Source organism: Plectropomus leopardus, chromosome 6, assembly GCF_026936395.1.
Source record: "Plectropomus leopardus strain MGB_pleo_1.0 chromosome 6, ASM2693639v1, whole genome shotgun sequence".
NCBI classification, from domain to species: domain Eukaryota; kingdom Metazoa; phylum Chordata; class Actinopteri; order Perciformes; family Serranidae; genus Plectropomus; species Plectropomus leopardus.
In genome coordinates, this window is record NC_142181.1 from 474,719 (window position 1) to 497,243 (window position 22,525).

The 22,525-nt window shown below is 44.1% G+C and overlaps 3 protein-coding genes and 1 pseudogene across 3 annotated transcripts in view; all 4 read left to right on the top strand.

Annotated features, from left to right (window-relative positions):
* Positions 1-5,960, top strand: part of abcg1 (ATP binding cassette subfamily G member 1) — a 28,525-nt gene extending 22,565 nt beyond the window's left edge. The window contains exons 11-15 of the mRNA XM_088078404.1: positions 134-302; positions 2,654-2,754; positions 2,838-2,996; positions 3,104-3,222; positions 5,580-5,960. Coding sequence (XP_087934530.1) covers positions 134-302; positions 2,654-2,754; positions 2,838-2,996; positions 3,104-3,222; positions 5,580-5,808 — 777 coding nt within the window. The 3' untranslated portion in view covers positions 5,809-5,960. The remainder of the gene's footprint in view (positions 1-133; positions 303-2,653; positions 2,755-2,837; positions 2,997-3,103; positions 3,223-5,579) is intronic.
* Positions 5,961-14,390: 8,430 nt separating this feature from the next.
* On the top strand, positions 14,391-15,341 carry LOC148189274 (olfactory receptor 11A1-like). The gene has a single exon (XM_088078311.1). It carries the CDS (start codon positions 14,391-14,393, stop codon positions 15,339-15,341), a length of 951 nt encoding a protein of 316 aa, XP_087934437.1.
* Positions 15,342-17,083: 1,742 nt separating this feature from the next.
* Positions 17,084-17,993, top strand: LOC121966528 (olfactory receptor 5P68-like). The gene is given in 2 exon segments (XM_042516608.2): positions 17,084-17,526; positions 17,528-17,993. Coding segments are annotated over 2 exon segments (909 nt in total).
* Positions 17,994-19,446: 1,453 nt separating this feature from the next.
* Positions 19,447-22,197, top strand: LOC121966415 (olfactory receptor 5M5-like; annotated as a pseudogene).
* The last annotated feature ends 328 nt before the right edge of the window (positions 22,198-22,525 follow it).

Genomic DNA, 22,525 nt, shown 5'->3' on the forward strand with positions numbered 1-22,525 from the left:
ATTTATTTCAGTTATTTATTAACATTTACTTATATATTTATTTATGTATTAATTTGTTTGTTTATTCATTTTTAATTTGTTTTTACCTGATCAAGTTATTATTTATTCATTTATCTTATTTTATTTATTTTAGGTGCTGACTCACCTGAGGATCTCGTCTCACATCGGGATCGGCGTCCTGATTGGTCTGTTGTACCTGGGCATCGGGAACGAGGCCAAGAAGGTTCTCAGTAACTCGGGCTTCCTGTTCTTCTCCATGTTGTTCCTCATGTTCGCCGCTCTGATGCCCACAGTCCTCACATGTGAGTCTGCTCAGAACCCTCAGAACCCTCGGAACCCTCAGAACCCACAGAAACCTGTGAACCCTCAGAACCCTCAGAACCCTCAGAACCCACAGAAACCTCTGAACCCTCAGAACCCACAGAAACCTGTGAACCCTCAGAACCCTCAGAAACCTGTGAACCCTCAGAACCCTCAGAACCCACAGAAACCTGTGAACCCACAGAACCCTCAGAAACCTGTGAACCCTCAGAACCCTCAGAAACCTGTGAACCCTCAGAACCCTCAGAACCCACAGAACCCTCAGAACCCACAGAAACCTGTGAACCCACAGAACCCTCAGAACCCACAGAACCCACAGAAACCTGTGAACCCTCAGAACCCACAGAACCCTCAGAACCCTCAGAACCCTCAGAAACCTGTGAACCCTCAGAACCCTCAGAAACCTGTGAACCCTCAGAAACCTGTGAACCCTCAGAACCCTCAGAAACCTGTGAACCCTCAGAAACCTGTGAACCCTCAGAACCCACAGAAACCTGTGAACCCTCAGAAACCTGTGAACCCTCAGAACCCTCAGAAACCTGTGAACCCTCAGAACCGTCAGAACCCACATAAACCTGTGAACCCACAGAAACCTGTGAACCCTCAGAACCCACAGAAACCTGTGAACCCTCAGAACCCACAGAACCCACAGAACCCTGAGAACCCACAGAAACCTGTGAACCCTCAGAACCCACAGAACCCACAGAACCCTCAGAACCCACAGAAACCTGTGAACCCTGAGAACCCTCAGAACCCTCAGAACCCACAGAACCCACAGGACCCACAGAAACCTGTGAACCCTCAGAACCCACAGAACCCTCAGAACCCCCAGAAACCTGTGAACCCTCAGAAAACCTACAGAACCCACAGAACCCACAGAAACCTGTGAACCCTCAGAACCCACAGAACCCACAGAACCCTCAGAACCCACAGAAACCTGTGAACCCTCAGAACCCTGTGAACCCACAGAACCCACAGAAACCTGTGAACCCTCAGAACCCTCAGAACCCTCAGAACCCACAGAACCCACAGAAACCTGTGAACCCTCAGAACCCACATAACCCTCAGAACCCTCAGAACCCTCAGAAACCTGTGAACCCTCAGAACCCTCAGAAACCTGTGAACCCACAGAACCCACAGAACCCTCAGAACCCACAGAAACCTGTGAACCCTCAGAAAACCTACAGAACCCACAGAACCCACAGAACCCACAGAAACCTGTGAACCCTCAGAACCCACAGAACCCACAGAACCCTCAGAACCCACAGAAACCTGTGAACCCTCAGAAAACCTACAGAACCCACAGAACCCACAGAAACCTGTGAACCCTCAGAAAACCTACAGAACCCACAGAACCCACAGAACCCACAGAAACCTGTGAACCCTCAGAACCCACAGAACCCACAGAACCCTCAGAACCCACAGAAACCTGTGAACCCTCAGAAAACCTACAGAACCCACAGAACCCACAGAAACCTGTGAACCCTCAGAAAACCTACAGAACCCACAGAATGGACACCACAGCACAAACTCCAGCTCCTGTACTCGAGTACTTTTACTTAGTTACTTCACAGGAGGGATACTCAACTTAGTTTGATTTTTGCAAAATGACAGCAGGCGCAGCAGCTTCATATATGTTTCCAGGATTCAAGGACATTCCTGGGATTTAAGGACATTTCTAGTGGTTTAGGACATCAGTGTCTCAGCTGTGTCCTCTGTCGGGGGTGTGGGGGATCCTCCTCTGGCTCTATCCTGATGCTGTTTTATGAATAGAATAGAATAGAATTGAATAGAATAGAATAGAATAGAATAGAATAGAATAGAATAGAATAGAATACAATAGAATAGAATAGAATAGAATAGAATAGAATAGAATAGAATAGAGATACTTTTTTAATCCCTTGAGGGAAATTGTTTTGTTACAGCAGCAAATAAAAGAGCAGCAACTGAATACAATTTTTGTGAAAATGGCAAAATAATGCAAACATATATACAAAGGAAGGCACTTCCAGAATAAAACAGAATAGATCAAAATCAAATAACAATAATGATCATAAAAATATGTGCAGAGAACAAACCAAAAAGCCACAAAGATTAAAAAGAGCATTAAAAAGAATAAGTGTGCAGAACGTGACAGACAGTTGTTGTCGGTTGCCACCAGGAGCCCTACCAGGGGCCAGATCTGGACCGCAGGCCTTAGGTTTAGTATCACTGCCATGGGCAGAGTGTGTGAACGCTGACCTGTGTGTGTGTGTGTGTGTGTGTGTGTGTGTGTGTGTGTGTGTGTGTGTGTGTGTGTGTGTGTGTGTGTGTGTGTGTGTGTGTGCTGCAGTTCCTCTGGAGATGGGCGTGTTTCTGAGGGAACACCTGAACTACTGGTATAGTCTGAAGGCGTATTATCTCGCCAAAACCATGGCGGACGTCCCCTTCCAGGTGAGCACGTCTCTGCGGCTCTGTGTCCTCTGCGTCCTGACCGTCTGTGGTCTGGGTCTGAGTCCTGTCCCGTACCTGTGCAGGTGGTGTTCCCGGTGGTCTACTGCAGCATCGTATACTGGATGACGGCTCAGCCTCCGGATGCCGGACGCTTCTTCCTCTTCCTGTCTCTGGGCGTCCTCACGTCTCTGGTGGCTCAGAGTCTGGGTCTGCTGATTGGAGCCGCGTCCACCTCGCTGCAGGTGTGTGTGTGTGTGTGTGTGTGTGTGTGTGTGCGTCTGCTCAGTTGTGTGTGTTTGTGTGTGTGCTTGTGTGCGCACGCTCAGCTGTGTCTGTTTGCGTCCTGCAGGTGGCGACCTTCGTGGGTCCGGTCACAGCGATCCCGGTTCTTTTGTTCTCTGGGTTCTTCGTCAGTTTCGACACCATCCCGTGGTACCTGCAGTGGATGTCCTACATCTCCTATGTCAGGTTGGGGCGCTGCGACCTCTGACCTCAAAACCTCTTTAATTTACACACAAATGATCTTGAAACCCATGCAGGCTAAACGGGTTCTCAGTAGAACCCCCAGGGTCGGTTCTTGTCAGCTTCCTTGGAGGTGTAAAAGTTCTGTATAGAACCCCTTTTCCACCAACATGGAACCAGTTGTGTTGTGGTTCCTGCTCCTCATTTTGAACCGTTCAGAGCATTTCCTCCAAAAATAAACTGGTTTTGAACCTCGAAATTTGGTTCTCAACTGGAACCAAAAATATATTTTTTTAAAAAGTTTGAGTCGAACTCTCCGGACAGGAGAAGGTCCGCTCGGTGTTCCCGTCAATAACAGCTGATCCACGTGTGTTTCTGGATGGAACCACAGTCGACCTGCTGCTGTTCTGATGCATCACGGCCTCCGTCAGTCCGTTCTTGGTTCCAACGGTTCTGCTCAAAATCTGGAGAAAACGCAGGCTGGTTCCCCAGATCTGAACCGGCTCAAGAACCAGAGTTCATTTTGGTGCGAAAGGGGGAAGAGATGGTTCTGGGTGAGACCGTTACACCGTTTCTGTAGAACCTCTCATAGGTAGTTCTGGGTGGAACCCTTCAGAGATGGTTGAAGGTTTAGCTGTGTATGTCCAGTTCTAGGTAGAACCCTTAATAAACATGCAGGTTTTAAAGACATTTTATTACTTTGGGGGTTTTTGGGCCAAATGATGATGAGAGCTGCTCAGTGACGCATGAAGCAGAGAAAACTCTTTTTCCGGGATCAGAAAAGTGTAAAATACCCGGATCTACCGGCCCATAGAGCAGCGTGGAAGTGATTAACGACAGCCGAACGCGGCCGACTGTACCCGACTGTACCCGACTGTACCCGAGTATACCCGAGTGTACCCGACTGTACCCGAGTGTATCCGAGTGTACCCGAGTGTACCCGAGTATACCCGAGTGTACCCGACTGTACCCGACTGTACTCGAGTGTACCCGAGTGTACCCGACTGTACTCGAGTGTACCCGAGTGTACCCGACTGTACCCGACTGTACCCGAGTGTACCCGACTGTACCCGAGTGTACCCGACTGTACTCGAGTGTACCCGAGTGTACCCGACTGTACCCGACTGTACCCGAGTGTACCCGACTGTACTCGAGTGTACCCGAGCACTGACTCCGACTCACTGATTCGCTCACTCAGATGACCCGAGTGAGAGCATGTCTCTCATAGTAGCTTAGCTTATTAGCAACAGCAGCTAATTGGCGGTATAAGGACAGCGCTGTCGGTTTGAATATTTACGTGATTATCAGATAATGGCATATTTATCTCTCTCTACACACACACACACACACACACACACACACACACACATACATACAACTCATCAGGGAATCATATCTTAATCTCGACCGCAGAAATCAAATTAACAGAATCGTTAGGTGTTGTGCTCATACAAAGGTAATAAAAGGTGCTGCTTGTAATATTCCCCTGTGTATTAATACACAGCTAATCTTTAAGTAAATACTACGTCCAGTACCTCTCAGTAACTGTCTCTAGAGCTCCGCTGCTCACTGATAACCGGTAGTTTGAATACAGACCGTAGACCGTATATACGGTCTGACACAGACACGGTAAGACGTCCATATTACAGCTTTACAGCCAGCAGCGTATGGATGTGATGTAAAATGTTAAAAATGATGAATTACAGCAAAAATATAAATTACTACAGCCGGTAGGAAGCCTGTGCTGTCAGAAACGCTTAGAGTCACATGCGCGTTCACGCGGTAGAGTCCTCGCTGGTCTGGCCATGCTGCTCATTTTGTGTCTGGAGAAATACCGAATTCCAAATCTTGATTCGGGAAATAGCGCATTTTACATCTTTAGGACTTAATGTTTTTAATAATGGCTATAAAAAATGCGTTCTGAAAAGTCAACATGTCTCAAAGAAACGATCCAGTGATTTAAGGAGGTCTCTTTCCCGATGTTAACAAACGCGGAAAAATCTTTCTGCGCCAGTGTGCGTCACGTGACGCTGCAGGTCCACTTTCAGCCACTATCTACATTTGCTTCACAGGGTGGCGCACTTCCTGGGGGTTTGGTAGCACCTTATGTCAGCCACTTCCTGTGTCAGTCACTTCCTGTGTCTGTCACTTCCTGTGTCAGCCACTTCCTGTGTCTGTCACTTCCTGTGTCTGTCACTTCCTGTGTCAGCCACTTCCTGTGTCAGTCACTTCCTGTGTCTGTCACTTCCTGTGTCAGCCACTTCCTGTGTCAGTCACTTCCTGTGTCAGTCACTTCCTGTGTCAGCCACTTCCTGTGTCAGTCACTTCCTGTGTCAGCCACTTCCTGTGTACCTGTGCTGCAGGTACGGCTTTGAGGGCGTCATCCTGGCCATCTACAGTCTGGACCGCGAGGACCTGCACTGCGACCCCGATGACACGTGTCACTTCCAGAAGTCCGACGCCATCCTGAAGGAGCTGGACATGCTGGACGCCAAACTCTACCTGGACTTCATCGTCCTCGCCGTCTTCTTCTTCTCTCTGCGGCTCATCGCATACTTTGTCCTCCGCTACAAGATCAGCGCCGAGAGGTAGAGGAGGAGGAGCAGGAGGAGCAGGAGAGGGAGGAGGAGGAGGAGCAGGAGCAGGAGCAGGAGAGGGAGGAGGAGCAGGAGAGGGAGGAGGAGGAGCAGGAGGAACAGGAGAGGGAGGAGGAGGAGGAGCAGGAGCAGGAGAGGGAGGAGGAGCAGGAGAGGGAGGAGGAAGAGCAGGAGGAGCAGGAGAGGGAGGAGGAGGAGGAGAGGGAGGAGGAGGAGCAGGAGGAACAGGAGAGGGAGGAGGAGGAGGAGCAGGAGCAGGAGAGGGAGGAGGAGGAGGAGCAGGAGAGGGAGGAGCAGGAGGAGGAGGAGGAGGAGCAGGAGGAAGAGGAGCAGAAGAGGGAGGAGGAGGAGCAGGAGGAGCAGGAGAGGGAAGAGGAGGAGCAGGAGGAGCAGGAGGAGCAGGAGGAGGCGTGTAGAACCCTTAGGCCAAAGTTAGCGTGTAGCTGGAGTTTGTTTACATGTAAAAACTGAATTTTGACTCACTGGTCAAATAAAAAGACACAAAGAAGAGACGAGACGTGAGACGGCGTGGGACAGCGTGAGAATGAGGTCTCTGAGTGTCTTGAGGGGACAAAAAGTGAGGACATGTGAGGTCCTGCAGGGACAGGAGGAGCTGGTCTCCCGACTCCTGAACAGCCTGCAGGACCTGGAGGACAGGGGACGGGGGGACAGTGGGACAGACTCTGGACTGGTCCCGTATGAAGACACTGATGTAGTTTTTCAGACTGTTGATCAATAAAGTTAAAACGAGTTCTTCCCTGAATCTTTATTGACATTGATGTCATTAACGCTACAGCACTTAGGGACCGTCTGTTATTTTTTGAGGGGGGGGGTCAGATGTGTTTTTTGGCATTTTTCCCAATTTCTTTTTTTTTTTTTTTACCATTAAAGACAAAATTTGGCAACGTTTTAATGCTGATTAAAAAAGTCAGATTGGTCAATTCTTTTTTTTCTCCATTAAAACATTTTGGGAATTAATTTTTCAACATTTGGTGATTTCTTTTCTTTCAGAATCTTTACCAATATTTTTTCAGTCAAAAATATTTGCAATTACTTTTCCTAAAAGTTTTCTGGGAGTTTTTTCTGTACAGTTTTGTGGTGTTTTTTGTCATTCTGTTTTTTCTGATTTAAAAAAAAATGTTTTAAATATTATTATTTTTTCTTAAAATAAAATCAAATTTTTATGTTTTTTTTTCATCAAAATTTTTGCTTTTTTCCTGTCAAATCTTTTTGGTGATTGTTTTTCTTGAAAAATCCGGATTTTTGGCAATTCTTTTTCTTTTAAATGTTTGAGTGTTTTTTTTCTATACAGGTTTTTGGCAATAAAAACCTATAAAACCTGGTTTGGAATCTGAAAAATTGGTTGAGAATACTTTAGTACTTCACTTTGGTATTTGTAGAGTTACAAATACCAAAGTGAAGAAATACTAAATTATAAATAAATAAAAATATTGCCCACATCAAACAATTGCCAGTTTTTCTTGAAATTAGCAAAGAAAAAAAAGATCATATTTGCTTTAACAAAAACATTTGCCAAAAATGTGTCTTTACAGAAACAAAGATTTTGAGAGAAAAATAATCACCAGAAAATTTGAAAAAATAATTGCAAAAATATGTGAACGAATGATTTGCCTGAAAATTTTGAATTAAAAAATCGTTTTTTTTTTTTTAAATCAGCAAACAAATTAAACAAATAAAACATTTTATTTCTTTTTGGTTGTTGATTAAACTGAATTAAATATTTCTCCTAGTGTTTGCGTTATTATCATCATCGTGTTCAAAATGTTTTATATTTTTCACCGTTTTATGATGCAATCCTTCATTTCACTGCGCATGTCCGCAGGTGCCGCGGAGCATGACGTAATCAGAGGTGAGAGGTTAGCCCCGCCCCTCCCTCGGGTGCGCGCAGGAGGCCTGCGTAATGGCGGCTGCCGCCGGAAATCGATCAGCCGATCACCGAAGCGATTAAAGTCATCAGATCGATCACCCCGCGGACACCGGAGCTGAACGTGAGTAGCGCGCGCTGACTGCGCGACAAAAGGCCTTTTTTCACACAGTAGGCCTCCGCAGCGCGTGACGTCAGCCTCGCTGCTGTTCGCACGCGGCCCGCAGGTATTACTGCCTACTTCCGCATTTATAACACAGATGATTTCTGAAGTCTGCAGCTCCCGCGCAGCCCACAGCGCGGCCCGGTAATGTTTCAAAATAAAGTGCTTTGTATCAGCAGCTGATGGGATTCTGTCCACAGAGACGCTGTCTGAGGGCTTTTGTTTTGAAAGGGAAGCGGGGAAGTTGGAGTAAAACATCCGTCTTTGTATTTCCTCTTCTGTGTGACTGAGACTTTAAACTGCAGTAAAAAGTGATATGGAGTCAGTATAATCACCAAAATACCATCTTCACTGTCTATTTCTGCTAAAAAAAACACGCAATACACGCAAAAAACACGGCGAGTCACCGTATCTGTGCACGTGCTGACACGCTCCTGAAATACAGAACTAATATCTGCGCGCCGCAGCCGCGCCGCAGCACGTGTGACGACCACGAGCATGAAAAACGCAGCTGCTCGGCGAGGCTGCAGTCGCGCGCTGCTGACGCGTCACCTGTGCTGACTCCCTGCAGGTGTTTTTGTCACGTGCTCATTAAAACGGACTTTCAGCTGTTCATCACATCAGGTGATTACTGATCAATCATTGATTATTGATCATACATGACTGAAACATGTTCACGGCTGCAGTGATGGTGAATGATGGGTTAAAAAAACAACAGCCTGCTGTGCTGTTCGTTTGAACTGTTTAAAGACACTGAAAGGGTTAATACTAAATATAAATACACTTATTCACTTCATTTTAATGAACAGCAGCAACCAGGGGCGTCTCTAGGATTTGAGGACATTGGGGGCCGAACTTCTCCAGGGGGTCTGGGCTGAGAGGAACTTTTTTTTTAACTAACAAGTTCTTTTTTTTTTTTTTAATTTAAAAAATCACTCTCGTATCTTATGCACCCTTTTAAACTTTTTATTTGCTTTCCAGAATGATTATGGATTTTGTTGTTAAAAGCTATGGTATTTATTTGTAATTTTACTATTGAGAAAAAAATGAAATGCTATCATTAAAAATACGTAAGCCAGAGTTAGAAAATATGCAGCAGTGTGTCGATTCGTGTTTAAGTACATTTATGCAACTGCAAATGAAATGAGAAATTATTAGATGCAGTTTTTTAAATTATTATTAGGCCTTTTCTAAGGTTTGAAATATTTATTTATATCTGGAGATATTTCTGAAACATTCGAGGCCGATGCCCGGGAAAGCAACGTTGATTTTTATACATCATTATTTTTTTGTTAAATACAAACACTCATGCCGCTCTACACACCATTATGAGTTTCTTCCTCTTTTTTTTAGGTATTTTTAGGGGTATTAATGATAATAGTAATAATAGTAATAATTATTAGTATTATTATTATATTTTTTATATTTTAATTCTGAAGAGCTGAATGTTTTTTTTTATCTTTTTTCAGGTATTTTAGGTGTTTCAAAACAAAAAAGATATATATATCTTTATGTATCTTTATAATTTTGAAGAGCTGGATGGATAATCTGTTTTAAAAAATGATGATTTTGAGATTTTTTGGTTGTGTTTTTTTTGTTTATTGTTTTTTACTCTAACAGTATTTTCAGGGTGGTGTTCGTGACACGATGGGTTTTTTTATTTTTAATTTTTGTATTTAAATCAAAGTGAGAATTACTAACAACAATACAACGCCTGAAATGCACTTTTTCAACCTGCCAGAAAGTGACTGCAGCTGCTGTCTGCTCACTGAGAGGCTGTTTCCGCCTCACGATAACCCGAGTTTATTAGCACTGATCATATCTGTCAGATTATAGCCGCACGGTTCATTGTAACTGTTCAAATATCAGACAGTTAACCGCAGAGAGCGAGGCACGCTGTTTGATTTATTAAACAGATGTTGTGTTCGCTGACATTAAACACATTCTTTGATTTTTACGCACCGTCAGAAGTCGCACAGCAGAAAATCACATTTCATGTTTCTCTGCTGAATTTAAGGCTTCTTTATTTGGATTTTTACAAGATGCTCGTAATATTTCGGACGCTGAGAGGCAGCGTTTGAACGCAGCCGCCCAGCCTGTGGCTGCCCTCTGCTGGTCTGACTGGGTAACACATCTACAGTTGGTCCACCATGAGAAAGGGTTAATAACACCACATCAGGTTTAATTCTGATTTATTCTGATAATATTCACGTCACATTATCTTCCAGCTGCAGTTGATGTAAATCTTTTGCGTGCTTATCTTGAACAGTTGTAACAATCCTCATCCTTCCTCATCGTGGGCGTGATACGGGATTATCTTATTTTATCTTTCGATTATGTTTTTTCTTTAAAAGAAAAGAAAAAACGAAAATAATAATAATTATTATTTTTAAACATTTGGGCAGTATTTTTTTCGATGATTTTTTTTCAAATATTTTGCTATATTTTCAACATAAAAAAACCTTAAAAATTAAAATAATAATTAAAAAAATAAAAGCACTGAAAAAATAACCTACAAAAGAAGAAGAATAAACATCCAAAACGTCAAAATTATTTATACACACATATATATGTACATGTATATACATAAGGGAAAACATCCAGGTCTTCAAAATAAAAATATTAATAAATAATAAAAAAAAGAATAAACCTCTAAAAAAAACTCAGTCTGACGGCTGACTGACGGCCGAAGCCAGCGTTTGCAGCCAGCGTATGCAGCCAGCGTTTGCAGCCAGCATTTGAAGCCAGCGTTTGAAGCCAGTGTTTGAAGCCAGCGTTTGCAGACAGCGTTTGCAGCCAGTGTTTGAAGCCAGCGTTTGCAGCCAGCGTTTGAAGCCAGCATTTGAAGCCAGCGTTTGAAGCCAGCGTTTGAAGCCAGCGTTTGCAGACAGCGTATGCAGCCAGCGTTTGCAGCCAGCATTTGAAGCCAGCGTTTGAAGCCAGTGTTTGAAGCCAGCGTTTGCAGACAGCGTTTGCAGCCAGTGTTTGAAGCCAGCGTTTGAAGCCAGCGTTTGAAGCCAGCGTTTGCAGACAGCGTTTGCAGCCAGCGTTTGAAGCCAGCGTTTGAAGCCAGCGTTTGCAGCCAGCGTTTGAAGCCAGCGTTTGCAGCCAGCGTTTGAAGCCAGCGTTTGAAGCCAGCGTTTGCAGCCAGCGTTTGAAGCCAGCGTTTGAAGCCAGCGTTTGCAGCCAGCGTTTGCAGCCAGCGTTTGCAGCCAGCGTTTGCAGCCAGCGTTTGCAGCCAGCGTTTGAAGCCAGCGTTTGAAGCCAGCGTTTGAAGCCAGCGTTTGAAGCCAGCGTTTGCAGCTGTAACTGAACTGTCGAGTATCAGCAGTATTCGCAGCTCTGCGAATGATGTTTTCTCTGATCTCCATGTTTTATGAGCGAGGGTCAAAGGTCAGCCCGTGATCTGTTTATCGGACTTCCTGTTGGTTTCGCTGAAATGTTCTCAGAAGGTTCTTCAGTGTCAAGTCATGATGTTGGAACATGGAGCTTTTGTTTTGGCGGGACAACAAGTGTGTGCGTCAGTTTTTAGCGTCCCCTGGAAACGTGCTGGTGGTTTTAGTTCTGTCAGTGTTCTCACTGCGCAGTAAGGGTTAAATGTCTCTGCTGTCTCACGTTTGACTTTCAGCAGCAGTCTGTCGGTCTCTGCAGCGCTGCGTGCTGATTGGCTATCATAGACTTTGTGGGCGGAGCATCAGAGCCAAAGCACAACAGTTTTTATTGATGAATTTCAGCAGCTGTCAGATTTTTAAAAAATACACAAAAGAAAAATATATTATAAAAAGTCGTTATGATGAAAAAGAACCGATCAGGAGTAGCGCTGGTCGTTTCACAGACCCTTCTGTTCTGTCTTTAAAATTAGATGTAAAGTCCTGGAAAAGTATCTGTAAAATGTGCGTGACCCCTGGACTATATTTTGATGAGCTCATTATAAAATGTTTGTAAGTGCAGCTCGTTAACAGAATGATGCAAACCTCTGAAAGGCGTCGGGGGAAGTTACATCACTGCAGCTCATTAGTCCGCGCTCTCAGGTCAAAGGTCATTTCAGTTTGTCAACATGTTTGTCCCCGCGGCGTTTTTTACATCAGATCACTTTCCATCAGTTCCCTCTGAAGGCAATTAGCTGCCGACCAGTGAGACCAGTCAGTGACTCGGTTTAATGACCTCCCCTCAGACCGCCGCCGCCTCGGGACAGACGGACAGACGCTGATCACAAAATGTTAGTTTTCCTGGGCGCTGATGATAACGAGACACGACCTGGTCCGGTCTGATCCGAGCCAGGTGGCCACGGTCCGGACCAAACAGACGGTCACGGGTCCGATGAAAAGAGGCATCTCGGTCCGGATCAAAGTCAACAGTTGTTTGTTGTGTTTCTGACGTGGAGACATTTTTAAGGTTCAGACTCTGAGGTGATCGGGGTCTAGTCCGCTCTGGAGGGGGGGCAGTCAGAGGTGTTGGTGCTAATATGAGTTATTCTTCAGGCGCTGAAATGTTTTTATCCAAAACTTTTTCACAAACAAGCTCAGTTTTGTGCCTTTTTATGCACTATGGCAGCGATACTCAACTTACAGCCTGCGGGCCAAATCTGGCCCCTGACAGGGCCCCCTCATAGGGCCCCTGACAGGGCCCCCTCATAGGGCCCCCTCATAGGGCCCCCTCATAGGGCCCCTGGTGGCCCCTTAAACGTTTTCTGAACAAGAACAAAACAAGAATAAGGTGATTTTTGTCCTTTTAGTATCCATAAGGCTTAAAACGACATCAAAATAGAGCCCCCACACCCCCCAACAGAGGACACAGCTAAGACACTACTGTCCTAAAATCTTAGAAATTTCCTAAAATTCTACAAATGTCCTAAACTCATGTAGACGTCCTAAAATTCTAGAACCATCCTAAAATCGGAAAAAAAGTCCTAAAATCCTAGAAATGTCCTCAAATTTGAGAAATGTCCTAAAATCCTAGAAACATGTAGAGGTAGAGTGTCGTTGCTTTAGGGGCAGTAAGAGCTCAAAGAGAGAGTTTTTGGGGCTGAAGATGTAGATGTTTGGAGTCAGAGGGGCAGCTGGAGCGTCTCGAAGCGTCCTCGCAAAATTAAAAAAAGAAAAAGAAAGAAATCCAAGAAAAAAATCTTTTCTTTAGAATTTGCCAAAAATCTTTAAAGAAAAAAAGGACATAGGATAACATCACCAAAAAGACAAAGATGCCTTCTAAATCCATATAAATACAGAAAACCCAAAATCCAGCCATTTAAAGACCAACAAACCTAAAGCCAACATCAAAAACATAAATCCCGCCCAATGCTGAAAAAACGATTTTTTTTACATCAGCCCCTTTCAAACAGCAAACAGTCCCTAAGTTATATTAAAATATTCAGTGCCAGTCCCCATTTGAATTTTTAATTTAAATAAAAGAAATATGTATATTTTAAAAAGCTGTTTCACAGAATTTATTGTCTTTAAAATTGGACTCAAAGTCCTGGAGATGTGTTTGTCCTGGTCTGTGAACAGATTTTCGGTCAGATTTTGGCCTCCTCTTAGTTAAAAAAGTTGGATGTCCTGCAGCGGTGAGAGCCAGAGGCCTCGAGGGAGCACAAACGTCCACCTGCACTCAGCAACGAACTGATTTAAATTTGACGGTCAAAAGTCAAGGTGACCCCACAAATCATGTTTCTGTCCGTAAATTCGAGAATTAAAGCGCTAAAATTTCACACAAATGTCTGAATCTGGATTTCCATTGCTTGCATGTGCGTCGCTGAGCGGCTCCGCTGCAGTTTTGCATCGGCACGGCGAGACGGAGGAGTTCCCGCAGTAATTACACAATCAGGTGCATTATGTCGCTACAGAAGAGGAAGTAACGACTCTGATACGGCGCTCCACGTTTCCTCTCTACGGTGGGCCTAAAAAACGATGTGTGGTGTCATATATGATTTGTGTGCGTTGTTGCTCGTACCTCTGATAACCTCTGACCTGTTGATCCGCTCATTGTGACGTTTTGTTGATGCAGTTACATGAAATGCGATCGGACGTAAACGTGGAGTGTTTTAAGTTTTATGGTTGTGTCGCTGTCCAACTTCCTGTCTGTTCTGAGTTAAATTCGGCCGAACAGAGAAGTGAAGGGATGACGTATATTTTAGGAAGTGGTGGAAATGGTGTTGTATTGGACGGTGTCTCCTGGGCTGACTGAGGTGGGGCCTCCGTGGTGACACGTTCTTGTCACATAAAGGTATAAACAGCAGATATGTTTCACTGAGGCACTGCGCTTGTGTTGAGCTGTGCGTAACGTGCTCGTGTTGAGCTGTGCGTAACGTGCTCGTGTTGAGCTGTGCGTAACGTGCTCGTGTTGAGCTGTGTGCTGTAGGTAACATGCGTGTCTCTGTGTCAGGGTGAAGGGTTTTATGGGACATGATGAGCACAGTGCTGTCAGTGAACTCAGCAGCGTGAAAATCATTTCAGGCCGAACGTCTGAAATGAAAACAAATGATTCCATTCGGGGTTAAAAAGTGACAAACATATTGACGCTTTCTGTTACGAGGATGATGGTAAACTCCACTTTATCCTATTTTATTCTCAGCGGTTATTTAGACGTAGGAACTCTGAGGTACTTGTACTTCTGGATAACTGTGATGCTGTACGCGGTGACCGTGGCAGCGAACGTGTGTGTGATCGTGGTCATCTGCGTGAACAGAAGCTTACATGAACCTATGTACCTTTTCCTGGTCAGCCTGTGTGTGAATGAGCTGTATGGTAGTTCAGGGTTGTTTCCCTTCCTGCTGCTTCAGATCCTCTCTGACCTTCACACCGTTTCTGCTGCAGCTTGTTTCCTGCAGATCTTCTGTCTCTACACGTACGCGCACGTTGAGTTTTTGACCTTGGCCGTCATGTCTTACGACCGATATCTGGCCATCTGTTGTCCTCTGCGGTATAACGCGCGCATGACGTTCAACAAGGCGCTCCTCCTCGTCGCCGTCATCTGGTTGTACTCTTTTGTTAAATTTTTAATCACGTTATCGTTGAGCGTCCGCCTGACGCTGTGTGGAAACGTCATTAACAGTTTGTATTGTCATAATTTCTTAGTGGTGAAGTTGGCGTGTTCTGACACCAAAGTCAACAACATTTATGGACTTTTCGGGATCGTTCTCACCATCGCAGTCCCTCTGCTCCCCATCCTTTTCTCCTACATTAAAATCCTCAGAGTCTGTTTTTCGGGCTCCAGACGGACGAGGCAGAAAGCCGTGAGCACCTGCACACCTCACCTCGCCTCGCTGCTCAACTTCTCTTTTGGCTGCTGCTTTGAAATCCTGCAGAGCCGCTTCGATATGAGCGGCGGCGTGCTGCGGATCATCTTCTCTCTTTATTTTCTCATCATTCAGCCTCTTCTGAATCCCATCATGTACGGACTGCAAATGTCCAAAATACGGAATACATGTAAACAAGTACTCTGTTATAAACTGTCGGCTGAACGCAGAGACACGGTGGAAGTATGAAAGTAATAATAATAATAATAATTCACTCAACCGTCACAACAGCTGGTCTTAAAATGTGCTGATTTAAATCCACCAAATGAAAACAAAAATTCATTTATTACTGTTATTATTTTTTCTTTATTTAAAATGGACCGTGCACAGTTTAATGAGAATCGCGGCGAACAGAAATTGTGTTTGAGTAAAGCAGCGAAAATATCAAAACATAAATAAAAAACTACAGGAAATTTAACACAAAGTATTATAACTTGTAATTATTATATATTATTATGATTTTTTAATTATAATTTGTCAGTTAAATTCACCAAAATGTTTACACACTGAAATACATAACTATATTTAAGAGACAGCACTTTTCTTCTGCTGCTTTCAGACACTTTTCACAAGTATTTAACCCTTTGAACTCTCAGCACATCGGTTTGATTTATTTATGTTGATTTTTCAAAAACATGGAAAAAAGGCAACGAGCAACTTGGTAAGAGATGTTCCTCAAATTGCAAGAAATTAGTAGACTTAAAATGTTTTTAAAACGCTCTGGAAAATCTATTGAATTTTAAAAAGTACATATTTAAAATTGTGGCAGAATTATTTCACATTTAAGCACTTTTTTGCCAAGTCTTGTTTGCCCGTTTTTTCCCACCTTCTGTTAAAAAAACTTTTCACAAATTTCTTTCTGTGTTTTTGGGTCGTTTCTTCTTTCATTGCTCATTGCGTTCCTCTCATGTTTGTGAAAGAAATCAAGCCATAATTTAAAGGGTTAACATAAATTATGTAAATATAAGAGGTTTAAACCAAATAAAATTTTGACTTTATAAAATCAAAGTGACAAAACAACAAAAAGAAATCACATCGGCTCCATCAAACACACAGAGTGTGTTAACATCTGTGATATGAGCAGTGAAAAACATGCAAATGTCGTACGGTTAATGTGAAGTGACCAAAAAAATGTTATAGCTGAAAATGATACAGAAATACACACTCCTCTGCACAAACACACCAAACACAACTTTAACATGATGTTTAACCCTTTAAACTCTGCGGCAGAAACGCTCCTCCTCACGGGCGTTTGTGTTTATCGTGATGTTGTTTGTTGGAGAATCTTTCAAATCTTCATAAACTCGGAGGTTATGAGTCAACAAACCAGAATAACTGCTGCAAATATTGAAATCTGATCTCAGCTTCTTTAAAGTCGTCACCGAGAGAAAAAGCAGCGGAGGTTTTTATTCAAAAAAATCAAAAAAATCCATGTCCTTGGAGTTAAATATCAGCCTCTGCCAGACAGCTGCCATTTAGGTCGTTTCTAAGATTTTAGGACATTTGAAGGATTTTAGGACGTTTTTAAGATTTTACCACATTTCCAGGATTTGATGAAATTTCCTGGATGCTAAGACATTCCTGTGATTTAAGGACGTTTCCAGTGTTTTAGGACATCAGTGTCTCAGCTGTGTCCTCTGTCGGGGGTGTGGGGGATCCTCCTCCGGCTCTATGTTGATGCTGTTTTATGTCTCTGACGCCTTATGGACACTAAAAGGACAAAAACTATTCACAGAGACAATCACTTTATTTTTATTGTCAGTCAGAAAATATTTGGGGGGCCACCCGGGGCCCTATCAGGGGCCAGATTTGGCCCGCGGACCTTATGTTGAGTATCAGTGCTGTAAGGTTTTAAGGCGCAGAGTTTGGGCTCAGATCAGCTGTTGCTGCTGTGGCGGCAGCAGATGAACGTGAGACGTGATGAACTGAGGATGAACTCCTCTCAGAGCGCGGTCTTCACGCTCGCCGCTTTCCTCGACAGCAGACACTTCAGATACCTCGTTTTCACGGCGGTCGCGTGCGTGTACGCGGTGACCGTGGCAGCGAACGTGTGTGTGATCGTGGTCATCTGCGTGAACAGAAGCTTACATGAACCTATGTACCTTTTCCTGGTCAGCCTGTGTGTGAATGAGCTGTATGGTAGTTCAGGGTTGTTTCCCTTCCTGCTGCTTCAGATCCTCTCTGACCTTCACACCGTTTCTGCTGCAGCTTGTTTCCTGCAGGTTTTCTGTATTTACTCGTACGGAAGTGTCGAGCTTTTAAACTTGGCCGTCATGTCTTATGACCGGTACCTGGCCGTCTGTCGTCCTCTGCGGTATAACGCTCGCATGACCACGAACAAGGTTCTGGTGCTGGTTTCTCTCAGCTGGTTCTCGCCTTGTTGCAGTGGTTGTTCTGATGTCCTTCGTGGGTTCTTTGCGTCTCTGCGGGAACATTATTAACAAAGTTTACTGTGACTATTACTCCATCGTTAAACTGTCCTGCTCCGACACAGCAGTCCAAAACATTTACGGACTCGTTTACGCCTCTCTGTTAATCTGTTGCACTCTAACTGTGATCGGTTACAGTTCCACCGAGATCCTGAAAGTCTGTTTTTCCGGCTCCAGACAGACGCGACGGAGAGCCGTGAGCACCTGCTCGCCTCACCTGGCCTCGCTGCTCAACTTCTCCCTCTGTAGTTTGTTTGAGGTCGTTCAGAGCAGGTTTGACGTGAGCGGCGCTCCCGGCGTGCTGCGCATCGTTTTATCCTTATACTTTCTCACGTGTCAGCCTCTTTTTAACCCTCTGATGTACGGCCTGAACCTGTCCAAAATCCGCAGTGCGTGCAAAAGTCTTTTCTGAGATGTAGCACGTCCAGTGCGACAGATTTGATTTTTCAGTTGAAGTGTCTGTATTATGACATCTGTGTGATCTGTGCTCATCCTAAAAACTTTTAAAGCTCAGGTCGCACGCGCGTCTTTGTCGACACTTTACAGCGATCAATATGAATAATATCAATATGAGCTTTCACCTGACTGTCATTCAAAGAAATCTCCCAAAAAACACCAAAGTTCAATTTCCACTCTTTTTTTTTAATTTTGAGCAAATTTGTCACCAATGATAAGGTCCTGAGGTTTTTGTCAGCGTGAGTTATTCAGCTATCTGATTCCTTGACAGCTTTTTTTGGTTGTTTTTATCTACATTTTTTAACCTTTGGATTTTTTTAAAAACAGAAATGTTTATATCATTATTGCTAATTTGGAACAAAAAAACATTATAATGTGAAATCTGTAAATCTGTGTGTTTGCTTACAACATACACATTTTTTTTTAGAAGTTTACATTTTAATTTTTAATGTTAAATGCATAATGTCAACATATAATGAGGGGCTTTGAGATGAATATATGAATGAATATGATGAAAAAAATATATGTATGTATATATAAAAAATCCTTGCATCTCTGAAACATTCATTCATCCTAGAAATTCCCGAAAATCCTGAGAAACATCCTAAAATCCCAGAATGAAGTGATTTGATTTTGCTGGTTAAAGGTCGCTGACCCGAAGGTTTCCAAAAATACACACACATACAAAAATCCTTGCAATGTCCTGAAAATCTTAGAACATCCTATTTTTGAATGTCTGTGTTTTACAAATATACATTAACTATCAGTGGCGGCTGGTGATAAAAAATTTTGGGGGGGCGCACTGGGGAGTGGGGATTACAACACAACTATAAACTCTACTTGAACATAAATTTTGCTCTCCTCTCCTTCAGGCCAGCAAATTTTTCAATGACTTTCTGATTGAAATCTGTCATTTCACAAACGAGTCTCTTTTCCATGGAGAGCATGCTAATTCTGCCAGAAAACTGTAGCTTCATGCTGTTGTAAAGATGGCTACGGCTACTTTCATGCCGTTTGCATTTTTCAGAGAGATGTTTCAGGTCTCTGACCCCCGTTGTTGTCCACAGAGGTTCGGTGCCAACACTTTGAAAAAGCAAGCAGGGAAAGCAATAAAGAGCATTGCTAACTTCACATCCAGTTAGCCAACTGTGTTTAGCATAACACAGGCGGGAGAAGCCGGGTGTAACTCCGCCCACGGTCACTTGCCTGCTGCTGGATTTTTAAATCCGGTTGGTCCGGTCCAAGCTCCTTAATCCGCTTCTTTTCCTCCAGTGAACGCCTCGTGAAATTATTATTTTGTAAAGAAACAACCGAATTTTGTTTTGCTGCCGCCATTGTCTCCTGTCTTGTGGTGACTTGTCCGTTTGCATCCGTATGCGCGGGTCGTCTGTTGACTGTGTTTGTGACAGATGCGCTCGCGCGTCTACGCTGCCAGGGGTGTGACTTTGATTGATAGGTATCATCAATCAATCGGGTTGGATGAACAATGACAGACAACGCGCTGATTCTCCTCCGGGCGCAGCAGACCACCGTGAAGTCACATGGAAGAAAAGTTTAACGACATACATACACACTCATTTGGCCGGCGTCCCTCGCCTTTGAAACATATGTATTTCAGCCTGCACAAAAAACAACTCTGAATAAACCCAATATGGGATGGGAAGGCTTGAAAAATTAAAAGTCAGACACATTTTCTGAGTGCACAGATGTGATAATTACTTTTTATTGCATGATTTATGTGTACTGTGTGTCTATACTTTTTCCTGTAATTTTGATGGGGGCGGCGCCCTAGCGCCCCCTATTGACAAGCCGCCACTGTTAACTATACACTGACTCATGCCTGTTTGTTTTTCTCTCATTTTTGACACATGTCAGTCCTTGATGTTCACATGTATCACATCAGCTGTTTTCTGAAGCGGTCACTGGGGGGCGCCACAGCCGAACCTTTCACCGCCCGTCAGCTCTGCAGCGGGAGCCCGTCTCAGTGTGACCTGCGAGCCGGTGGTGACTCGGACTTGTTGTTTGTGATTGGTGGTTTTTGTATGAACTCGGTTACTTTTGATGAGCGAGACGTCGGTCAGGCTCCTTCAGGAAGGAATCTTTGATGTTGTTCTTTGGTCTGTTTTTTATTCCAACTATTTTCTGCCTAAAGCACTGAATCTGGCCCCTGATAGGGCCCCTGGTGGCCCCCAGCCATTTTCTACTGTACAATAAAAATAAAGTGATGGACTCTGTGAATAGTTTTTGTCCTTTTAGTGTCCATAAGGTGTCAGAGACATAAAACAGCATCAAAACAGAGCTTGTTGATCAAAAAAAGACACTGTCGGACACCCCCCCTGACCGAGCGCTGGGAGAAGAACCTAATGTCCTAAAACCCTTGAAATGTCCTGAAATCCCAGGAATGTCTTAAAATCCTAGAATTTCATACAATTGTGGAAATGCCCTAGAATTATAGACACATCCTAAAATCCTAGAAATGCCGCAAAAAAACAGAAATATCCTGAAATCCTAGAAATATAATAAACTCCTTAAAATGTCCTAAGATTCTAGAAAGGTACTTAAATCCTTGAAAATCTGAAAATCCAACAAGTGTCATAAAATCATAGAACTGTCTATAAATCCTAGAAATGTTCATAAAACCTCAAGATTTCCTAAAATTTCCTGAAACAAAGCCTAGAAATTGTCTGGAAAAACTAAGAAACGTCCTGTAAAAGTGGAAAATCCTAGAAACTACTTTAAATCCTTGAAACATTTGAAGATCCTGGAAATGTGCTTAAACCCTAGGATGAAGTGATGGGATTTCGGGGGTTAAAGGTCACTGTGACCTGAACGTTTCGCTCTCTGGGTGTTGTTTTTTTCAGACCAATGGCTACAAACCATCACTGACTGGCTTCCTGTTTCTCCGACAGCGGCGATGACATCAGACTGCTGCCGTGCGACGTTTAAAAGGAGCAGCGGAGCGAGCGGGGAGTCGGTCAGACGGCGAGCGGTCAGACGACGGAGGTCAGGTGAGAGATGTTGTGTTGCTGCGACGGTCAGCAGCTGATCGGAGATGTCACGTGTCGGCTGTTTGAGGCTGCTGCTGGATTGAGTCATGATGCAGAGCTCAGCTGATGAGGATGAGGGTGATGATGATGGTGAGGAGGATGATGATGATGATGGGGAGGAGGTTGGGGATGATAATGATGAGGATGATGATGAGGAGGATGAAGAGGATGAAGATGAGGATGATGATGATGATGAGGATGAAGATGAAGATGATGATGAGGAGGATGAAGATGATGATGATGAGGAGGAGGAGGGGGATGTTGAGGACGAAGATGTCAATGATGAGGAGGATGATGATAAGGATGATGATGAGGATGAAGATGATGTTGTGTGTGTGTGTGTACGTGGTGACACGTATGTAAATGTGCAGTTTTGTAATTTGGCCGTCATGTCTTACGATCGATATCTGGCCATCTGGCGTCCTCTGCGGTATAACACACGCATGACGTGTAACAGGGCGGTGTTCCTCTTTTATGGCGTGTGATTGCTGTGTTTGGTGAAATTCTTGATCTCTTTATCGTTGAGCGTCCGTCTGATGCTGTGCGGGAACACAATAAACTGCGTGTACTGCAGAAACTACCCGATTGTTCGGCTGACGCGCTCCGACACCAGAGTCAGCAACATTTATGGACTTTTTGCCACAACTGTGTCCATCTTTGGCCCTCTGCCCCCCCATCCTACTCTCCCACACGAAAATCTTCCACATCTGTTTTTCTGGCTCCAAACAGACGAGACAGAAAGCCGTCACCACCTGCACGCCTCACCTCGCCTCTCTGCTAAACTTCCTTTGCTGCACCTTCGAGATCATTCAGAGCCGGCTGGATCTGACCGTACCTGAGTCCCGTAAATTAATAATCATAAAATGACTACATGAAACTCATGTCTCATGACTTATGGTAGACGTCATGGTAGACCTCATGGTAGACCTCATGGTAGACCTCATTGTAGACCCCATGCTAGACCTCATTGTAGACCTCATGGTAGACTTCATGCTAGACCTCATTGTAGACCTCATGGTAGACTTCATGCTAGACCTCATTGTGGACCTCATGGTAGACTTCATACTAGACCTCATTGTGGACCTCATGTGTAATCCTCACAAAACCTATTAGTTATCTTTAATGCAGGTGTCATAAACTAACACAGGGCTTGGATCTTGGCAGTTTTCAACATTAAAACAATGTTGTGTTGGACAGTGTTGTGTAGGACGGTGTTGTGTTAGACAGTGTTGTGTTGGGTGGTGTTGCGTTGGACGGTGCTCAGTTGCGTTGGATGGTGTTGTGTTATGTTGGACGGTGTTATGTTGGAAAGGACAGTGCTGTATTGGACGGCATTGTGTAGGACAGTGTTGCGTACAATGGTGTTGTATTGGACGGTACTGTGTTGGACGGTGTTGTTTAGGACGGTGTTGTGTTGGACGGTGTCTCCTGGGCTGACTGA